General features: G+C 46.7%; 1 protein-coding gene across 1 annotated transcript in view; it reads right to left on the bottom strand.

Moving 5' to 3' along the window:
• The window catches only part of trps1 (trichorhinophalangeal syndrome I), a 30,683-nt gene extending 22,553 nt beyond the window's left edge, over positions 1-8,130 (bottom strand). Inside the window, 4 exon segments of the mRNA XM_067256248.1 lie at positions 3,039-3,533; positions 3,535-4,172; positions 7,233-7,304; positions 7,306-8,130. Coding sequence (XP_067112349.1) covers positions 3,039-3,533; positions 3,535-4,172; positions 7,233-7,304; positions 7,306-8,130 — 2,030 coding nt within the window.
• Positions 8,131-20,341: the final 12,211 nt, after the last annotated feature.

The raw sequence follows: 20,341 nt of genomic DNA on the forward strand, positions 1-20,341 counted from the left end.
CGCACGCACACACACGCACATTTAAGCATGCACATACACGCAGGTAGACACACGCACAAGTAAACTCATGCACACACAAACATACGAACACACACACACAAACACGTTATCCTGTTACAAAGTCTCTCACTAACAGCGTTTTCCCACTCCTCTCTGATGGAACCCAGAAAATACCCCCCTGAGCATAGAAATTGAGTTTCTAAGCTCAGTGGAAAAATAGGATTTATCAAAAAATAGTTTCTAGAGATATAAACTCAGTTCTCTGTATCGGGCAAAAAGAAAAAGAAAATCAAAAAAAAAAAAAATGAATCCTAAGATACGGTGAACACAGGCCTCTTTACACACACACACAGACACACACAGAGACAAACACACACACAGACACACACAGGCACAAACACAGACACACACACACAGCCTCATAACATCAATATATGTGTGGGGGAGAAAAAAAAGTAAGATGCCCATTGGGAAAATGTGTCCAAACTTTAGACTGGTACTGTATAATATATGTCTATGGAAACAAGTGGTGCCCTATTAAACAAATGGTAATTATTTTAATTAATTATATAGCTGAAAATTGACATTTTGCGTAAAGAAAAATACAGATGAATGAATAAAAATATACCAAGGCGCCTGGCAGAGTTGAATCTGTATTAATTGGGAAACAATTGCAAACAACGGCATTAGGCAAACTATTAATATATGCTGTACTTCATTAAAACTTTAAGAAATAATTTAATGATTTGATTGTGTCGATTCCCTGAATGGTCTGAAGGTCACTGTTGTTTCTGAGTTGTATGAGAGGGAGATTATAGACTCAACAGATGGAGTCCACCATCGATAGCCCAAAGTGTAGACTAGTGAGACCAGAGACATCTGACAGAGACTAGAGAGGGAGACAAGACAAGAGACACCAGAGAGACCACAGAGACCAGGGAGAAAATGAGGAGACCAGAGGAAAGAGGAGCAGTCATGCTTGTTTCATTTCCTGTCTGATGTCAGAGTGGGAGTCTGGAGTTTTGTCTGTCATACTTTGGTGATTCACTTAATGCTCACACACACACACACACACACACACGCACGCACGCACACACACCGCCACACTCACTCACTTGCATGCACACACACAAGCACACACAAACACTAACACACACCAACACACACACAACCGGACTCACACACGCATTGCTAAGCTGCTTCTTGTAGAGTGCTGTATTAAGCCATTCCAACAGCGCATAGCTAAGGGAGTTTCATTTCATAAAAGACAAATTAGGGCCACTCTGCCCTGTCACTGGCACAGCTCACACTGAGGAATCAACCAGATCTCAGTGCCAAATCAATAAAGAGCTGTTTTCCTGTATTGAGGAAAGAGAGGAGAGGTGAGGAAAGGGGGAGGGAGAGGAGATGGGAGGAGTGAGGGAGGGAGGGGAAAAGGGAGAGGAGGGGGGAGGAAAGGAGGAGAGGACAGGAGAGGAGGAGAGGAGATAGGGAGGGGGAAGAGGAGAGGAGGGAGATGAGATGAGAGGAGGAGAGGAGGAGGGGAGGAGGGGAGGAGGAGGGGAGGAAAGTTGTACTCTAGTCACGTTCAGCTCCACTAGCATCTGCAAGAAAACAACAACATCATACTAAAACTCATTTTCTCAGACTGGTTTTTCACTTCAATCTACTTTTCCCTTACTACCCCCCCCCCCCCACACACACACACACACATACATACCCGCATACATACATACCTACACCACACACGCACTGCACATACACCGTGTGGGCAGTCACACACTCCAGAAACAGAACAGGAAAACCCTGGTAAATGATAACTTGTGTGGAGGTAAGAGAGACAGATAGAGGGAGAGGGAGGAAGGAAGGAAGGAAGGAAGGAAGGGAAAGAGAAGGAGAGAGGAAGACAGGTAGAGGGCAAGAAAGAGAGTGGGCGAGATAAAAAGCGAGAGAGAGAGAGAGAGAGTCAGAGAGACAGAGAGTAGGAGAGCGAGGGTGGGTTGAGAGAGCGAGAGAAAGAGAGAGAGGGCTACTGAGTCTGAGGCAGTGTTTATGAAACAGGCTACCGAAGAGGGATTTTCCATAGCTACAGCAGTCCTTCTAACACACACACACACACAGACAGGAGAGGGCTCGTTGTCTGAATGTTGTGACAGAGTATATGAAGTTGAGGAGCATCTGTGTTCCATTAGTGCTGTCTGCCTTCACTTACTCCACATCACAGCCTAATACTGTCAGTGTTGTTGACTCATTACCACGGCGGAGACTACAAACATTACACACAATCATGTTACACATCCATGTTAGACAACTATGACTACGCAACTATGAAAAATAAATATGTTAAACAACTATGTTTGACGACTATGTTACCCGACGATGTTAGACAAGCATGTCAGACAACTATGACTAGACAACTATGACAGACAACTCTGTTAAACAACTTCGTTGGACAAATATGTTAGACAACTATGGTTCTGCTGACCTAATCGAATATTCAAACGTTCTAAAAATCGACTTCAAGATGTTTCGGGGTAATATTCCGTTCATAAAAGACGAGTGCATTACTGTTCATCCCTGTGGTTTTATGATTCCATTTCCGTGTTCTAACATTCTACTGTTCTAAACAGACATTATTTTGTGCTAAAGAGATGTTCTCTGGTTCCAACCAGACGTTCTATTGTCCAAACTACACGCTTTCTTCATCTCTCCTATCCAAAACAGACTTTCTATCATTCTGAACACATGTTATATTGTTCTAAACAAACGTTCTCAAGTGCTCTCGAGCCCCTCAGGACCAGTTGCTCTACTATCCTAAACATGTTCTCCTGTTCCATGTTCTCCGGTTCAAACACCACGTTTCCTGCTCGAAGCATGTTCTGCTGTTCTAAACAGATGTCCTCCTGTTCTAAACATGTGTTCCCCTGTTCCAAGCACATGTTCCCCCCTGTTCTAAACAGACATCCTCCTGTTGCAAACCGCCGTTTCCCACCCCTCCAAACAGATGTTCTCGTGTTCCACCCGCACGTTCTCCTTACCTGTAGTGTCTGAAGATCTCCTCCTCCACATCCGTGATGAAGTGGCACTTGGTGCAGGAGTTCTCCCCCCTCGCCTCCCCCGCCTCGGGTTTGACGTCCAGGGCGCCGCCCGGGACCTGGGCGTGGCTGGCGTCGTAGTGCACCAGGAGGAGGTCGATGTCGGACGTCACAAAGGGGCAAAGGTCGCACAGGTGCCTGACGGCACTGGGAGGGGAGGGGGGCGCCGGGGGGGCCCCGGGGGGCAGGAGGAGGGAGCAGGGGGGGCAGGAGAGCTTGCGGCAGGCGAAGGGGTAGGAGATCTCCCCCAGGTGGCTGTCGGGGGAGCAGAGGCCCCGGGGGCAGAAGGGGCAGTGCTTGATGGTGCACCGGTGGATGGCGTGGGCCTTCTGGTAGTGGCGTAGCAGCGGCGCCACCACAATCACCTCGGACCGGTGGGTCATGGAGTAGCGGAAGTCGCAGAACTGGCAGTTGTAGCTGGTGACGACCGTCTCGGCCGTCTCTCCTCCTCCCCCCCCCTCCTCCCTTGTCTTTCCTGCGTCCCGTGTTGGAGCCCGGCGGGTCCCTGTCCGGGTCTCGCTCGGTCTCTCTGCTTCTCGGGTCTCGCTGGTCTGCTCCCTCCGCCCCCACGGCGCCCCCGCTCGTCTGGGAGTGTCTCTGCTCGTGGTGCTCCAGCAGGCGCTGGGGTCCGCCCGCCTCGCAGCTGAAGCTGCAGTATTTACACCAGTAATACGCCGCCGTCGCTCCGGGCTCCGCCCCGCCCTCCCAGCCCGGCGAATCGGCGGCGGAGGAGCGGATGGGGACGGAATACCCGGCCAGCGAATCGTCGTCCGCCCTCACCGCCACGCGAGCGGCCAACTTCCCAGACTCCGGCCCTTCGGAGGCCACGCCTCCTCGCAGGACGCAGTTCCCTTTCCGGCTCTCATTGGAGGGCTTGTCGCCGGGGGCGTGGCTTGAGGCTGGAGGGGGCATGGTCTTCATCTTGTTGGGGTGCGAGGACAGGAAGTGCTGCTCCAGGTCGTGGGGGGAGCTGGCCATGTAGGTGAAGTTGCAGAACTTGCAGCGGAAGTACTTGGTGTTTCCTTGGCAGTCTGGAGTCTTACGACCGATGCCTATCAGAGTTCCTCCCAGCATCACCTGCACACAGACAGACAGACAGACAGACAGACAGGTAGGTAAGCAGATAGGCAGGTAGGCAGACAGGTAGACAGACAGACATGTAGACAGACGGAGAGTTGGACAGACAGTCAGACATGTAGACAGGCAGACAGACGTGGAGAGAGGCAGACAGGTAGACAGAAAGGTAGGCGGACAGGTAGGCGGACAGGTAGGTAAATAGACAGACAGGCAGACATACAGTAATAGAGATATAGAGGTGGAGATAAAGGAAATACAGACAGGTATGGAGACAGACACGTAAACAGACATATTAGTAGACAGACAGACAGGGAGAGAGGCAAGGAAAGAGACAGACCGGTAGACAGAAAGGCAGGCAGACATGTAGAGAGATAGACAGACATAAAAGCAGACAGACAGACAGGTATACGTAAAGGTATACAGACAGACAGGTAGTGAGGCCCACAGGGACGCAGGGATAAAGGCAGACATACAGACAGACAGGGTGTGAGGCCGAGTGAGGCATGGAGAAAGGCAGACAGGTAGACAGACAGACATGAGTTGGTCAGTTCATTGTGAGAGGTTGTGGAGAATTACTAGACCAGAAGGTTCCAAGCCGTGATGATGTCACTGCTGGACCACACCAGACACTCCTAACCATTATTATATTATATTATACTATATTATATTATTATATGTCTGGCTGTTACGGCCGGTTACATCAAGTTGCGTATGAAATGAGAACATTTAAATAAATATGATTTATTTTTACCCAGGCAGAGCACAGGGTTGTTTGTGTATAGAAGCTGGTGGGGTTTGGATGTGGCTGTGTGTGTATTTCTGTGGATGACAGTGTAGATGTGTGTAGTGTGTGTGTTGCAGACATTGAGCGCTCCACTATTCTGCTGTGCTAACGTTAGAGGTGGCATGTGCACGCTCCACAGACGAGAGAGACGGAGAGACAGAGAGGTAAAGAGAGAGAGGGGTAGAGAAAGAGACACAGAGAGGTAAAGAGAGAGAGAGAGGTAGAGCAAGAGATAGAGAGGTAAAGAGAGAGAGGTAGAGAGAGAGACAGAGAGGTAGAGAGACAGATGTGAAGAAAGAGAGAGAGGTAAAGAGACAGAGACAGAGTTAAAGAGAGAGAGACAGAGGGAGGTAGAGAGTAGTTGAGATAATGGTGTGGGACATCTGGCCATTACCTCTGGTTTGGACCCCGCCCCCGCTATGTTTGTATTGGCTCCCTGTCCAGCCCCTGCACTCTTTTTCCTCCCCTCCCATTGGCTAATGAGACAGCCTAGCGAATTACTGCATGGAAAATTCCACCATGGGAGGGAACACTTTCTTTTTCTGCCTTTCTGCCGGTAATGCTCCTAGATGGGGGGAGGGGGCAGGGGTTACTGGGGTTGCCTAGGTGACACCATCTGCCCCACAGAGACTGGTCCGAGAGGCAGAGCTGAGTCTCTGGAGGAGAATGTACCAGGCCGCGGACCAGAATTACTGGAAACTCTCCTCCTCTCCTCTCCCCTACTTTCCTCTTCTCTCCTACTCTCCCCTCCTCTCCTCTCCCCTTCTCTCCTCTCCTCTACTCTCCTTCCTCTCCCCTTCTCTCCTCTCCTATACTCTCCTCTCCTTCCTCTGCCCTCCTCTCCTCTTCCCTCCCCTTCTCTCTTCTCCTTCCTCTCCCCTCCCCTTCGCTCCTCTCCCCTCCTCCCCTCCTCTCCTCTCCTCTTCCCTCCTCTCCTCTCCTTCCTCTCCCCTTCTCTCCTCTCCTCTACTCTCCTTCCTCTCCTCTCCTTCCTCTCCCCTCCTCTCCTCTACTCTCCTTCCTCTCTCCTTTTCTCCTCTCCTCTACTCTCCTTCCTCTCCTCTCCTTCCTCTCCCCTCCTCTCCTCTCCTCTACTCTCCTTCCTCTCCCCTTCTCTCCTCTCCTCTACTCTCCTTCCTCTCCCCTCCTCTCCTCTCCCCTCCCCTCCCCTTCTCTCCTCTCCTTCCTCTCGCCTCCTCTCCTCTCCTTCCTCTCCCCTCCCTCTCTAAATGTTGTACTATGTAGAGGTGGTTAATGCAGCCTTAATGTAAAGTGTTGCTTCGTCGTTACATGGTAGTTAATGTAACATTACTGTAAATTGTTGCCTATGCAGCCTTGAGTGAGGTCTGTTGTTATTCAAACATGGTTTTCAAATTCCTAATTGTTCTCATTGGTTAACATTTTCTCCTCATCCCTCCATCTCTCTCTCCTCATCCCTCCATCTCTCTCTCCTCATCCCTCCATCTCTCTCTCTCTGCTCTTCCCTCCATCTCTCTCTCTCTGCTCTTCCCTCCATCTCTCTCTCGGTCTGCCCTTCATGTAAAGTGTAGCTGAGCTTCTGAACATGAGGCTTCCATGTCTGGCTCCTGTCCAACTCTTCTGCTATAAACCTTCATTTCCACACACACACATACACACACACACACTCACTCACACACACACACACACGCACCTACACTCACTCAATCACTCGCACACTAAACTCGGCTAAACGGTTTGAGCCTTTTGACAAACGACTTGCAGCTTGAGAACACCAATAACTATCACAGATGAGGAACAGTTTTACAAGCTGTGATTCTAACCAAGTACAAAGGATCAAAACACAGGATATTAACCATCAATTAACAATTAACTCACAAATATTACACTCACTAGCGGTTTAAATTCAATACTTAATTATATTTAGTTGCATACAGTACTTACATTTCGTAGTGTACCGCTGTAAACAGTAACAGTTATATACTGTGCATATATATATATATATATATATATATGTTGTTTATAAGCCCTTCATACTTTGGCTGCGCGGCTACATTATTACAGTCAGAAACCCAAATGTTCTTTCAGCTCAGAGCTGCAACAGTCACCTCATGAACGAGCAGTTATCTTGTTATGAACCAAGGACTCACGCAGGGACTGACTGAGAGTGTGATGTATTCAAAATGATGTGTGTACCTGTCCGTTGTAGGTGTGTGTATACATGTACATCCTGGTGTGTGTGTACGGGTGTGTGTGTGTACAGGTGTGTGAGTGTGTACAGGTGTGTGTATGCGTACCTGCACATCATACGTCCCGTTGAGCAACGCCGGCCGCGAGGCCCCGTTGTCGGGCTGGGTGGCGGTGGGGGGGGCGGTGAGGGGGCGGTCTCCCCAGCCCCCCAGCAGGGAGGGGGGGGGGCGAGAGGGCGGCCATGTTGTGCATGGCCAGGATCCGAGAGTCCAGCGTGGCGTCCTGACGCGTGCGGTTGTGGAGACCCAGGTGGTACTTCCGGAAGTGCTTGATGAGGTCGGCGGGGTCGTTGCCGTAGTAGCCGTAACCGCAGACGTTGCACTTAAAGTCCTGGAGCTTGGGGGACGGGGGCGGGGCCGAGCCCAGCTCCGCCCCCGTGGGGCTGACCGTCTCCTGATTGGTCCGGTGAGGGTGGAGGGGGTGGAGCGGGGCTAGCCCCTCCCCCAGCTCTGCCTCCCCTCCGGGACTCCTACCCCTCTCCTCCCCGTTGCTGGGGCAACCCTGGAGCACGATGACCCCCCCTCCTCCCCCGGGGCCGGCCTCCTCTGGTTCTGATCCGGGGGGAGACGGGGAGCGCTCGCAGTCCGTCACGTCACCCAGGGCCGCGCCTCCTTTCTTGTGGTTGCCGTGGTAATCGGAACCAGCCCTGCCGCCCGCGCCCGTCGCCACCACGCCCCTCCCTCCCCCGCCTCCCCCCCCTCGGCGCGGGAGCGCGTGGTGGGACGGCGCGTCGGGCTCCGGGGCGGGGAGGTGGGCGTGGCCTCGCTCGGACGTCCGGCGGCGCTTCCCCGCCCGGCTCCCGTCCCCAAGCTCCTCCCCCTCCGGCCCCGTGGCCTCGGCCGCCAGCGCCTCGCCCTCCTCCTCCTCCTCCTCCTCGCCTCCTCCTCCCAGGCTCTCCTCCTCTCCTCCCACACTCCTCAACGGGGGATTCTTCTTCCTCACCATGGCTGAGAGAGAGAGAGGGAGGGGGAGAGAGAGAGAGAGAGAGAGAGAGAGAAGTGAATTACTGACGACTGGAGGGTCATGGAAATACAGACTTTTCATTTACAGTACACCACACACTCCCGCACGCACGCACCCACTCACAGAACAAAGATTAAGAGCAGTGGTAAGTCTATGACAGGCCTGGATCAAATAAATACCGCTTCTCTTTCTCTCTGTATCCGTCTCTGTATTTCTCTCTCTTCTCTTCTGTCTGCCTCTCTGCCTCTCTCCCATGCACCCTCTTCCTAAAACACGTTGTTTTGTCGTGTTGTTCTAGACACGTGCAGTGTCATCACCCTCATCGCCAACTTCAGCATCATCATCACTGTCAGCTTCAACTTAACTGAACTGGGGAAATGTGTGTGTGTGTTTGGATTGGTTGTGTGTGAGAGAGAGAAAAGAGAGAGAATGAGGGAGGGGGAGAGAGAGAGAGAGAGAGAGAGAGAGAGAGAGAGAGAGAGAGAGAGAGAGAGAGAGAGAGAGAGAGAGAAAAGGATTGAGGCAAAACTGCAAGTTAGCAATCAGCTGCACCACACTGGACATTAGGAGCCTACTTACTCATATTGATGCAGAATCTCAGTCCAAATGAAACAGATGACAAACGAAAAACTAAACAAAAATATCCCAGTGGTTGGAAGAGAGAGAGAGAGAGAGAGAGAGAGAGAGAGAGAGAGAGAGAGAGAGAGAGAGAGAGAGAGAGAGAGAGAGAGAGAGAGAGAGAGTGTGTATATAATATATATATATATATATATAATATATTTTTTAATCATTTTAATTTACAGAGTAAGATTTATACTATACTAATAATAAATGTGCTTTGATAATTGGGAACAAAAGAACTGAATACCTCACTCAAGGCCGCGAGTACGACAAGGATGTAATCTAAGTCCAACACTATCTAAGAAAAACATAAATGATCTGGCACTAGCACTAGACCAGTCTGCATCTCTTGGCTAAACTACATACCAGAGCTGAAAGGCCTACTCTACGTTGATGACCTTGTCAACTTTTCAGCTGCAACACAAGTCCTGCAAGACGCTTTATTACTGGTTGAGGAATGCTTTCAGAAACTGGCAAACTAACCTAAACTGTCAACTTCGAAAATACCTCAACTGTTTAATTCCAAAAGGAATTCAGATAGCAAGAAAAATGATTGAAATGTACCTACAAAGAAATAGGACACAACAGGGTTTCTGCTGGCTCAAAACAAGGCAGAGGTGACAATAATTCTGGACGGGACTTTGACTCCATCCCTGGCCTCTGAGAATACAAACATTTTTGGGCTCCTTGTCACACCCAATAATAAAACAATTTCCCCAAAATGTAATATCGGTAAATGTAAAAAATGTGTGCTTGATCAAAAACAAAAAGCGTTCTGAGTCAACAGTGATTGTAACAGCAGGGTTTCCCGCAGCACTTTTCAGTTAAGGCGGCCGCCTAAGCAACACACGCCTGCCGCCTGAACTACGTCGTAAAAAAAATCAAAACAATCTTTTTATTTTTAATAGCGATATCCGCCGTGTTACTCAATCCTGTTTCCTCCATTCCCTTCAAACTAGCCCCCTACCACCTTCACTAACACATTTTCTGTGGGAAACCCTGAACTGAATGAAGAATCCTTTGACTGACCTCATGAAATATCGACATTCAAAGAGAGCAGAAAAGGGTTTGTTCCCAATCTGGATACGTTTTATTTTTTAAAGAGCAGTAAAGTTCTGTTATCTTCAACAGGCTGACCAACAATAAAGTAAACAAATACCGCTCTAAAATACAACAACACATGGAGAGAGAAGGATCCCCTAGGTCAGCTAGCTCTGACGCTCACGAGTGGACAAGCAGGACACCATCTACCACCCCTAATCCTCAAACTTTACAGTACAAAATGCAATGGTTAGATTAGACACTAAAAAGAAATATATTGAAAACGAATAAACTGCAGAAATGAATTCCAAGATCAAAATAAAGTACATTGCAACTCATTTTTAAACTGAAAACCCCAACTGTCAAATCATCCGATAATACAGCAAACAAAAGAAAAAGATGAATACAGACATAAATATGGGAATCAGATCACAGCCTGCAAATTAAAAAAGGTACCAAAGAATGAGAGGCTCTGTAAACTATGTGATACAAACTACATTTAAACAGATACAAATGTGCTGTGCAAATGCCAAGTCTATTAAACAACTAAAAGATATATACTATCCAAAATTCATCTAATCCATGCACAGTTTCCCCCCCTTCTCCTATATCAAGCAGTTGCCCTTAATGCCAGGTGAGGGTGAGAAATCCTAAACGATAGCAGCACAATATGTGACGGCTTGATGCAATTTCAGTAATACAAATCCATCAAACATGACAGATGTTGGGATTAATCATAGATAAACTATTTATATATTAAGTTAGTACTATATTTTGGTTTATATATTGTTCATTTCTATTAGTACTGTATATACATGTTGTGTGTCCTGTATATACTGTTAACCTCTTTTATAAATACATTTCCAATGTATGTTATTAATTTGAGAGAAAAGAGGAAGACACTGATGTCTGCGTATTTAGTATTTTGAATGACCTTTTATATAGTGCTTTTACACTTTTACACATATCCTAGTTTTTTTTTGACACTTTGTACTTTATTTGGATGATTTACATATCAGGGATATGCATCTTCAACACTGAGGCTGATGCGATACACAACTTAATGCATGCCAAAGATCCAATACATTAAATATACATGAAGCAGCTATTGATGTGATATGATTCCCCCCTATTACGATGCTGTGCAATTTGACAAGATCTGACACAGCGCGATATCCACACAATGCAATGAGATGCAAAATAATATGCTGCGATGCAATTCAATTCGGTACAAAACGATAGTTCAGATTGTATTTATTTGGTTCTTAAGCAGACAGCGAATAGCTTGTGCCCTTTTTCCCTTCTCATATTTGTTTGCCTTGTACCTCACCCCTGCTGTCAGCATCTCGTTTAGGATGTTTCCTTTTGACTTCACTTTGCCTTTTCACACCTCCATCCTTTGTGGTGCAAAAAAAGGTCTCTGACAAGAGAATCCAAAACCAGACCTGGACCTCCTGGATCTTAAACCAGTCCTTCTTTAATGTTCTGTCTCCACTTACACTGTTATAGCACCTCACACAGTTAACGGTTAAACCATGTACGGATGTTCAGGGTTAACTTAAGAAGCGTGGTACTTTGTGTCAGAGCTCCGGGCAGCAGACATTTACATTTACATTTAGTCATTTAGCAGACGCTCTTATCCAGAGCGACTTACAGTAAGTACAGGGACATTCCCCCGAGGCAAGTAGGGTGGAGTGCCTTGCCCAAGGACACAACGTCAGTTGGCATGACCGGGAATCGAACTGGCAACCTTCGGATTACTAGTCCGACTCCCTCACCGCTCAGCCACCTGACTCCCAGACAGACGTGTTTGACTTTCAGCAGGTAGGCTGCCTCAGCGTCGAGCAGAAAGCTGTGGTGCCGTTTCTAGATGAAGAGAAATAACCAGTGGAGAGTCCTTGGGTTAGTCGTGCTGCCTGTGCACTTTATAGTGGCAAAACATATTTATCTAAATGGTTGGGTCTTGTCAAAAACTCTTGTCTTGAAAACAAAAAGTGTTGCCAAACAAGTGATTTGTAGTAATCTGGTGGAACGTGTAGGTCTTCCTCCTCCGTGAGAGTCTGTGTGACCAGCCAGGACGCATCTAAGCCGTGTGAGGCGCGGCCCAGAGACTTGACCATGATAATAAAGACACAGGGCCTCCTCAAACTGAACCAATGCACAAATGTTACAAAACAAATACTACCAAATGTTTTCAGAAACACTCTTTTTTAGTTGGGCAATTGCATCGTGAACTTTTATGCTGGTGTACTGATGCAAACTGTTAAGTCTTACCATCCCTATTACATATAACTTATATATTATATCATTTATTATATATATATAAAAAATATCTAATAATAATATGTATTTATATATACAGTATAAAGAGTTTTTTTTTCAGTGTTTAATTTTCAACTCAATGTTTGTAACATTCTTCCTCCTCATTATTCGCATTGTTATCCTTTTACTTTTAGTGTTGCTCTGGCAATATTTACAAATGTATTTCATGTCAATAAATCCTGAACTGATATGTGTGAGAGAGAGAAATAAAGAGAGAAGCAGAGAGAGAGGAAGAGACAGAGAGAGAGGGAGAGAGAGACAGAGAGAGGAAAAAGTAATTTCCTCATTTAGGCTGTAAAGTAATTTGGGATTATACAGAGCAGTTTCTGTCTCCGAGAACCAGTCTGAGATGCACACACAGACACACACACAGACACACACACACAGACACATACACAGACACACACACACACAGACACACACACAGACACACACACACAGACACAAACACACTGCCTCCCTCTCCATGACAGGTGTGTAATGTCTCTAGCTATAAAGGGGAGTAGTGTTCCATTTCTAATGTGGCGTACCGTCACATTAAACCAGAGATGAGACACAACCAAAACCCATGCACACACCCGCACGCACACACACACACACACACACCCAAACGCACGCATGCACGTACACACACACTTATACCCACATGCACGTACACACACTTATACACACGCACGTACACACACACACACACATATACACACGCACAGACAGGCTCATCATATACACCAATACAAATATCGCACATAAACATTTCTCAAGGTTTTCTCCCTCTCTTTCTCTTTTTCCCTGTCTCTCTTACTCTGTCCCTCTCTCCCCATGCTGTCTCTCTCTCTCATATCCCTCCTTTTCTCTCTTTCTCATGTCTCTATTCCATCTTGTTATTGTGCCTGCTGAAAAACTTCCTAATAAAGAATCAAATGGCTTTAGAAGAGGAGGGACGATCAATTTCCTTAATTAAAAAGCGAGTGAGCAGGGAGGAGGGGAGAGGAGGAGGACAGGTCTGAATACAGAGTATATGACTCCCTCAGGCTCTCTCTCTCTCTCTCTCTCTGCCTCCCCCCCTGTCTCTCTCTCTCTCTGCCTCCCCCCCCCCCTCTCTCTCTCTCTGCCTCCCCCTGTCTCTCTCTCCTCTCTCAATTCAATTCAATAGTGCTTCATTGGCATGAATGAGTGAGCATTGTTGCCAAAGCCATTTAAAATTGAAGAAAATACATGAACATACACTAACTTCTCTAAAAACGAAATACAATGACTTAGAAGAAGTGTGTAAACAAATATTATGATAATATAGCAAGTCAAATAGATGTGTATAAAAAGATCAGAGGTGCGTATTTCACAGCGCCGTCGCATCGCTTGTCACATTGTCTTCTGCCAATACCGGGGTTGACTCACATACAACATTATCTCCCTCTCTCTTTATTTCTCTCCCTCTCTCTCTCGCTCTCTTTGATCCATTATTCTTTTCACATCCTTATCCTGGAAGTCTAAGTATTGTATTTCTAAGGAAAACTATTTTATAACAGTTTTTCCATCCCACATTATGCACCCACACACAAACACACTCCCACACACACACACAATGAGGCTCATCTTTAAGACGCCATTCATAATATGTCATCTTAAATGTCAGGCTGAGTTAGTGTGTCCTGTTACATCACCTCTGTGGGGGGGGAAGGGTGGGGGAAGACTATGGGTGAGAAAGAAAAAGACGGGAGAGAGAGAGAGATAGACAGAGGAGGGGAGAGAGGGAAAGAACTGAACTTTCTCACAGCATTACCAAAGCTTCAAACAGGCTCCTTCCTCCATATCACCAAAATATACATTCAAGGCAAAAACTGATATTGGAAAAATGCCTCACCCATGAGGTGAAATGCCAAACTGTGCATTAATTTCTGCTAAACTAGTACAGTAATGTAATAACTTGAACATAACAACAATAAATCAATAATGTTAATGTACAAATGTATCATACAAATTTGAATTGTTTTAATCATTTCTACACACAGTATTGTCACATCATATCATTGTACAATATGTTCCTTTAGAATGTAGGATTTCTGAATTTTTGTGTATAGGAATGTGTGTATATTTGTATCTATTTATATAGGTGTGTGTAAATGTAATGTATATGTAAACTGCAGTTGTGTTTCTGTGCAATGTAATTACATGTATGTTTATGTTTAATCATGATTTGTGTGTGCATGTGTGTAGAAGTATAAGTATGTTTAAGGCTGTGATAAGAAACATTTCTATCATTCCACTGTTGCTTTGGCAATATGGACATTTGTTCTATGAAGCCAGTAAAGCCCATTGAAATGAATAGACAGAGAAAGGAGAGAGAGAGAAAAGGAGAGGGATGAGAGAGGGGGAATAGAGCGGGGGAGAGGGAGGGAGAGAGAAGGGGGAGAGGGAGAGAGGTGGAGAGTGTGGGAGAGAGGGGGGAGAAAGGTGGAGAGATAGGGGAGTAGCGAGAGAGACAGAGAGAGGGGGGGAGCATTGGGCAGCTTCTCAGTCTCCACACTCCAATACTCTCTCCCCCACCCCCCCACCCCCCACACACACAGACACACACACACCCCTCAACCTTCCCTAGACTTCCACAGCCAGACACTGCCCCCCCCCAGACCCCCTAGGCCTGGTCAGTCCAGCCAGTCTGGATGGGGCGTTGGGGGGGGGGGGGGGGGTTATTAAAACTACATTATTAAAACTACATTACCAGACTGAAGATCTCATAACTTAGCTATTAAATAAACTCCAGGGGGGTGGGAACACACACACACACACAGTCACATTACATAGACATACACACACACACACAAACACACATAATGCATTTGTTTGTGTGTGTGCCCATGTCTTCATGTGTGTGTGTGTGTGTGTGTGTGTGTGTGTGTGTGTGTGTGTGTGTGTGTGTGTGTGAAAGAGATCTTGGTGCTGCTTTCTCAATCACAGGTGATAGGAGAGATGAGATTAGCCTCTCTCTCACACACACACTCACACACACACTCACACACAATCACACAAAGACACAAACACACTCACAAACACCCACACTCACACACTCTCACACTTTAGAATAGAACCCCCTGCCTCCCTCATCATATTAGTCTTTGGTGTGTGTGAGCACAGTAACAGATACATAACAGAAGAGTCTCATGGGAACCCTCATTCAGAAGGTAGATGGAGTGTGTGTGTGTGTGTGTGTATGAGTGTGTCTCTGTGGAATTAATAACCCTTAAACTAAATGTGGGATAAAGACTAGCTCCCTTAATAAGAAACACTCACATACACACACATACACACACACACACACACACACACACACATACACACACAGTGCAGGCATCATTTAACAGGACAGGGTTTCAAGCTCCACCTGTCACCCTCGTCATAGCAACAGTGATTAGGATGTCTCTACAGACCAGAATAACCACTAGAGCTTCACACACACACCTGGGGCCTGACAATCCAACAGCTGGACAGAGGCACACAAGAGAGAGAGGGGGGGGGGGGGGAGAGAGAGAGAGAGGGGGGGGGGGGGGAAGAGGAGAGAGAGAGAGAGAGAGAGAGAGAGAGAGAGAGAGAGAGAGAGAGAGAGAGAGAGAGAGAGAGAGGGAGAGAGAGAGGGAGAGAGAGAGAGAGAGGGAGAGAGGGAGAGAGAGAGCGAGAAGAAGAAGAAGAAGAAGAAAGAGGGTGAGAGAGAGAGGACTAGAGAGCTTGTTAGGAGACAAGCCCAACTATTCCATTTTGGCTGCAAATATGTAGCAGCTTTCCATGACCTCATGGACAGCCTAGGTATAATTATTCATTATTTAAATTTTTGTTTTATATTTTCCTAATATTTTACCCGGTTGTATTCAAACTATGCAATGAGTATTTGAATGTACAGTGTATGTTTATGTACAGTATGTGTATACGGTTTATGTACGTAGATATGTTTGTATGTATACTGTACATATGTTTGCTTTGGCAATATTTGAAATATCTCTTAACATGCCAAAAGAAAAAAAACATGATTGAATATTATAACTCTTCATTGTCTGTCATTTTGCATTATTAAATCAGTTTCATGATAGATCATGATGTTCTATGATTACATTTAGTCATTTAGCAGATGTTCTTATCTTATACTTACAGTAAGTACAGGGACATTCCCCCGAGGCAAGTAGGGTGAAGTGCCTTGCCCAAGGACACAACGTCATTTTGCCAGGACCGAACCGGCAACCTTCTGATTACTAGCCCGATTTCCTAACCGCTCAGCCACCTGACTCCCTATGATGTGTTAATAATTGCATGTATTGTCCCTTCACTGTGGACTGTGTTGGCAACACTGATTAACCTGAACATTCATGCCTATAAAGCATATTATATTGAATTAAATGAGAGAGGGAGATCTAGAGGGAAGAGAGAGAGAGATGTTGAGAGAAAGAAGCATGAGAGTGGGGGGGGGGGGGGTGAAGGGGGTTGTGAAAGAGAGAAAGAGGTAAAACTTCCCCATAATTCCCAGGGTGTGTGGTGAGTGACTTCTGTACCACATGTCTCTTCTGCCTCTGTGCTTGCTGTCTGCCTCTACACTTCCTGTCTGCCTCTATAGTTCATGTCTGCCTCTATACTTTTTCACATGGACACACATACACACAAGTCAGTCCACACACCAAACACCTCAAAGTGGTCTCACCTCCACCATACACACGGTAATGGATAGCTCGGGGGTGGATCCAACGGGCTGCCTGATATCTTCCCTTAATTACCACTCCCCTCACCTCTCCCTGCCGTCTGACACAACACACACGACACACATACACACAGGTTGAGACCAGACCACCAGCCACACCAGGTCAAACCAGGCCAAACCAGGACAAATCTGGGCTGTGTTTCCGATAACGATGGATCGTAGCAACGATCAAGCAAAAAACGAAACCATCGTTATTTCTTACGTGCGTTTCCCAAACATGCTCGTAAGGAGTAGGCTAATCCATGCGCTTTCAAGAGCTACGAATTTTCAAGAGACACTTTAGCTACGATGTCTTTGGGAACGGAAGATTCGTCGTACGATGGATTCTAGGATCAATTAGGCTTACGACGCATTCGGGAAACGCACCCCAGGTCAGACCACAGACAAATCCATATTATACCAAACCAGACATATTATATCAGACAAGTCTATTAGGGGTGGGGAAAAAATGTATTCACATTTTAATCGCGATTCAGTCTTCTAGGGATTCACATTGATTCACAAATGTAAATATTTTTTTTATTAAGAATCACAAAAAAATCGTGAAACTAGTTTTTATCAATTTGTGACCCCATGAATCGATCAGAATCGTGAGGTACCAAAAGATTCCCAACCCTTAAGTCCATATTATACCAGACAAGTCCATATTATACTACACCAGACCATATTATACCAGAAAAGTCCATATTATACCAGACCAGACCATATTATACCAGAACATATTATACCAGACCAGACCATATATACCAGACAAGTCCATTTTATACTACACCAGACCATATTATACCAGACCAGACCATATTATACCAGACCATATTATAACAGATAAGTCCATATTATACTACACCAGACCATATTATACCAGACCAGACCATATTATACCAGACCATATTATACCAGACAAGTCCATATTATACCAGATCAGACTAGGCCAAAATAAACTTCCCCACTCCCCTCCACTCTCCTTCCTCTATCCTCCACTTCCTCCCTCCCTCTTTTCACCCCTCTCTTGTCCAAGCGTGTGTGTGTATGTGTGTAGATGGTGTGCGTATATGTGTATGAATGTGTGTGTGTGTGCATGTGTGAATGTGTGTGTGTGTGTCTGAGTGTGTGAGAGAGAGACTGAATGTATGAGTGAATGTGTGTGTGTGTGTGTGTGTCTGAGCGTGTGAGAGAGAGACTGAATGTATGAGTGAATGTGTGTGTACACTTCCTTCCATCCTGAGTCTCTCTCCAGGGCTCTCCCTCCCTCCTTGAAGGTGTGTTAGAAAGTAGTAGGACTTCTGTTTAAAGGGCTTCTAGCATTGTGTGTGAGTGTGTGTGTGTGCATGCTGGGGGAGGGGTAGCACACTCCATCAGGCTAGCGGTGCAACCGGAGACAACAGAGAACAACTGCTTCCTCTCTGTTTCCTGTGATCAGAGACTGGGGCACACACATTCACACACACACATTCACACATTCACACGCGCACAAACACACACACAGACAGACACACGCACACATATTCACCCATATACACACACACACATATACTTACACACATTCTCACACAGTCACTCACATACACACACACACATTTATTTACACACATTCACGCACACACACATTGACTCTCACACACACACACAGGCACGTGCACGCACACTATAAATACACACCCCGTTTAGCAAGAGGAAAGAGAGGGACCTGCTGGTGCATTGCTCAACACCGTTAACACTGTGTGATTCGACAACTTCTGCACCCTCACTCTCTCTTCCTCTCAGTGTGTGTGTGTGTTTGTGTGAGAACATGTGAAAGTGAGAAGGTAGGACCAACAAGCCAGTCAACAGATCAACCAGTGAGGTCTGCTATCCCCACCCTGGCAGCCCCCTCCCCCCTCAGAATGCATTACCATGAGCTGAGTTAGCAAAGTAGCGCGGCCACCCATTAGCTGGGAACACGAGTCTGCAGGTTTAGGGTTAGCGTGTGCTGAGTTGTTGGGTTAGCATCTCTGCAGGTTTAGGATTAGCGTGTGCTGAGTTGTTGGTTTAGCGTCTCTGCAGGTTTAGGGTTAGCGTGTGCTGAGTTGTTGGTTTAGCATCTCTGCAGGTTTAGGGTTAGCGTGTGCTGAGTTGTTGGGTTAACATCTCTGCAGGTTTAGGTGAAAATGTTTAGATTAGCTGGGAACACAGCTCTGCGGCACAACTGGGTTAGCAGGTCTGAGTCATGGAGGAGATTGGCATCTCGGCATCAAAAGCTAATATCAAAACAACAACTTATAACCCTTCACACACACAGAAAACCAGACAGACAGGTTCATCCAGAGCTTCTATATGATAAATACTGAGATTATCTACTGTCCTTGCCCACAGACAGAAGGGAGGGAAGGTGGGAAAAAATGTAAGAGAGAAGGAGAGAAAGAGGAAGAAGCATGAGGGGAAGAGATAGAGGAAGAGCAGAGAGGAGTGAGGGGGAGAGAGAGATAGATAGATAAAGGAAGAGAGGGAGAGATAGAGAGAGAGGGAGGGAGGAACAGAAAGAGGGTGAGAGAGGGAGAGAGAAAAGGGAGAAAGAGAGTTCAACCCCACCCAGAATCAACATAACAGCAAGATTGACAGTTGTCTCTCTCTTTCACACACAAGCAGACACACACACACAGACATGCACTCATTCAATCACTCAGGGCTGGTAATCCTCAAGGTGGGTAGTTCTCCTGGAGGTGTGGGGCTCTGACTCACAGACACAGAGTGGCCCTCTACAGGAGTGTGTGTGTGTGTGTTTGTTTGTGTGTTTGTGCCTTGTACGTGCGAGTGTGGCATGTATGTGTGTGTGTGTGTGTGGACAGCAGACAGTCTCCAGTGAGAACATTCCCTTACAAAGAGAGTGAGAGTTATGGACATCTGATTCGCTTCACCAGACAGCCCACCCTGCAAGGAGCGACTCAACCACCACAAACCTCCACTATCCACCACAGAGATAAGATGTGTCGTGCCATTTATGGCAGTGTGTGTGTGTGTGTGTGAGAGTGAGAGAGAGAGAGAGAGAGAGAGAGAGGTATTGTCTTGTCGTTCTTTCCACCTCAGTGTCATTTCCTGTCCTCATCTCTGGTCCCACAGCCAAATGTTCACTTAACTCCCCCATCTCCCCCTCTCTCTTTCCCCCCCACTCCCCTCCACCCCTCCACCCCTTCTCTCCTTCTCCCCCTCCCCTCCCCTCCCCCACACTCTCCCTCTCTCGCCCACCTCACCCTCTCACTCCCCCCTCCCTCTCACTGCCCTTTCTCTCTCCCTCTCTCTCCCCCCCCACCTCCTCTCTCTCCCCCCTTCTCACCCTCTATCTCCATCGACCACCCCCCTCTGTACTATCTCCAACCCCCCCCCCCCTCCCCTCCCCCCCTCAGCATGTATAAATAAGAACAATATCTGAGAAGTCTCCAGGAGTGTATAAACATTTACATTCTCTTTCAAGTGCTGCTGGATGTTTTATCTGCT

Source organism: Osmerus mordax, chromosome 18 (genome assembly GCF_038355195.1).
Source record: "Osmerus mordax isolate fOsmMor3 chromosome 18, fOsmMor3.pri, whole genome shotgun sequence".
Taxonomy (NCBI): Eukaryota; Metazoa; Chordata; class Actinopteri; order Osmeriformes; family Osmeridae; genus Osmerus; species Osmerus mordax.